Source organism: Cotesia typhae, unplaced genomic scaffold, assembly GCF_013202065.1.
Source record: "Cotesia typhae breed Kobodo isofemale line unplaced genomic scaffold, CoteBio_Ctyphae scaffold_13, whole genome shotgun sequence".
NCBI lineage: Eukaryota > Metazoa > Arthropoda > Insecta > Hymenoptera > Braconidae > Cotesia > Cotesia typhae.
Window position 1 is genome coordinate 12,429,691 of NW_027423774.1, and position 2,195 is coordinate 12,431,885.

The window sequence follows — 2,195 nt, forward strand, 5'->3', positions numbered from 1 at the left end:
AATAATATACATATAAGCCTTTGCTTTCGTTTAAACTTTCGCAATTTGTTGATTATTTGTTGGTAATTTATTCAGTATAACATAGTTGATAAAATAGTGTTCTATCGTTTTACTGAGATATTTTGTATGACTGTCATATAAGGAATTCATTGCATAGACAACAAGATTATTCTATCGCTAAAAAGATCGATAACAGAATTTGAAAAAATATAACTTATTGTTTTGTTTTTTATTAATAACTATCTATGTAGATATGATTTAATAACACAGTGCGATCGCAGCTGTCTTTACTACAGCTTAACCTCTTGCAAGAGGTTTATGGACTTTGCAACGTGATATAACTTTAATATTTAAAACGCTATTATGACTGCCAAATCTAACTTTGATTTTAAAATTGGAATGACGTTTGATTCCTGGGAAGATGTTCTGGCTAAAGTGACTATTTATCAAGATGAAAATTGTCAGCTATTGACCACCCTCAGAGGCGAACAACTGTATCCATCTGATTTGAAAAGAGATCATTTAAATTCAAAACAGATTGAAGAAGTAATAAACAAGCTGAAATATAGATATAATATATTGAAGTGTAAATTGGGTGCTCCATCCTCAAAACCTAAAAAGGAAAAAACTCGTAAAACAAGGTAAAATTGTACTTGAGCTTATTTTTATTATTAATCAAGACTATATTATAATTTTTATTTATTTCTTTTACAGTACTTTCAATCACGACTGTCCCTTCTTCATCAGATTTGAAAAAATTCGCGATGAACGTAATGATTATAAGTTGATAATTACAAACATAAACACTATTCACGAAAATCACCCATTGCAATTTAAGGTGAATTTTCTTATCTAAAAATTATATAATTGAAGACCATAACTTTGTTTATCATCTTGCTTTAATGTTTCAATTTACATAGCAATATCAAATAAACCTACTAAGCAATTAGATTCATAAAGCTCTAATTATTACTATATTCATTTGATAATAATTCACTCATATTAAATACTATCATTCCAGAAATTATATAAAACATTGCCTGAAAAACGCCGATTACCTCCTGAAGTGAAGTCGGAAGCAGCAGAATGGATACGTATGGGATGTAGCAACAAAAGAATAAGATGCGAGATTGCAGAAAAACACAAAATCCATGTTAAATCCAAAGATATTTCAAACCTAAGACAATCATTGAGACCTGCGAATAGTAATAATTTAAAAACATTTGACAAACTCTTAAGAAATAAATATGGTAAGATTTTTTTTATAACGCCTGGATTGAAAGTTCGATTTTGAATTGTAATTTTAGGAATGAAAGTGCCACATTGCTTCCCGGCCAAATGACGAATTAATTTAGAGCGCATGTGTCAACTTTCATCCCCATGCAATTATATATATTTTTTAGTTTATGATTTATACTTAAATTAATAAATCAATAATATTTACACGTACACGTACCTTTTATAACTAAATAGAGTAAGAATATTGGCTGAAAAAAATTAATATTTTATTTTTTAATAAAACGAATTAATTATAATAAAATTATACAACATGTAATTGATTTATCAATGGCAAATAATTTGAATTTGTATTAAATGTAAATAAACTTAGTAATTAATGATCATAACAGAAGCGGTGTAAAATTTTAAGAATTAACATCAAATGAAACATTGGCAAAGAAATTAATCATTTTTTTTGTCTTGACAACTGCAATAATAATTTTTGTTTATTATAACTTTGTTGATGGTATTTTTTTCCATTTTGATGAATGATGAATAGACAGTGATATCATTAGCATCATCATTCTCAATTTCTGCTGCATTCGAATTATTGTTAGCAATTTGTGATTTCGAACGACGAGTCTTTGGCTTCTTGTTAGCATTGAGATTTTGAAGTTCTTGCAAATAACGGCGATTATGTTCATCGACTTGAGGCGATGATTTTGTTGTTGGTATATTTTTCGGTTTCGCGGTTGCTGAACTATCAACATCATTATGTTCAGTAGATGGCAACGGAGATGAATTTTCATTGACTTCGAAATTCTCATTGGATTCAATAGGGACAAAAGAATCTTTATCAGGTAAATCGGTCGACATTTTTTCATGAGGTTCCCCTGGTCTTGCGTCTTTGAATTGAGGTAAAGGTGTTTGAATAGCAGTAGATGTAGATGGTGAGCTGTGATCTGAACTAATTAATT

General features: G+C 29.0%; 1 protein-coding gene across 2 annotated transcripts; it reads left to right on the forward strand.

Annotated features, from left to right (window-relative positions):
- Positions 1 to 375: 375 nt before the first annotated feature.
- On the forward strand, positions 376 to 1,525 carry LOC141534970 (uncharacterized). 2 transcript variants are annotated; one of them, XM_074254645.1, is made up of 4 exons: positions 376 to 641; positions 715 to 838; positions 1,022 to 1,250; positions 1,308 to 1,525. In XM_074254645.1, the coding sequence occupies exons 1-4, from the start codon at positions 400 to 402 to the stop codon at positions 1,340 to 1,342; spliced, it is 630 nt and encodes a 209-aa protein (XP_074110746.1). In that variant the 5' UTR covers positions 376 to 399; the 3' UTR covers positions 1,343 to 1,525. The 2 variants fall into 2 exon arrangements, with proteins under 2 accessions (XP_074110746.1, XP_074110745.1); XM_074254644.1 differs by having other exon boundaries at positions 1,022 to 1,525.
- The last annotated feature ends 670 nt before the right edge of the window (positions 1,526 to 2,195 follow it).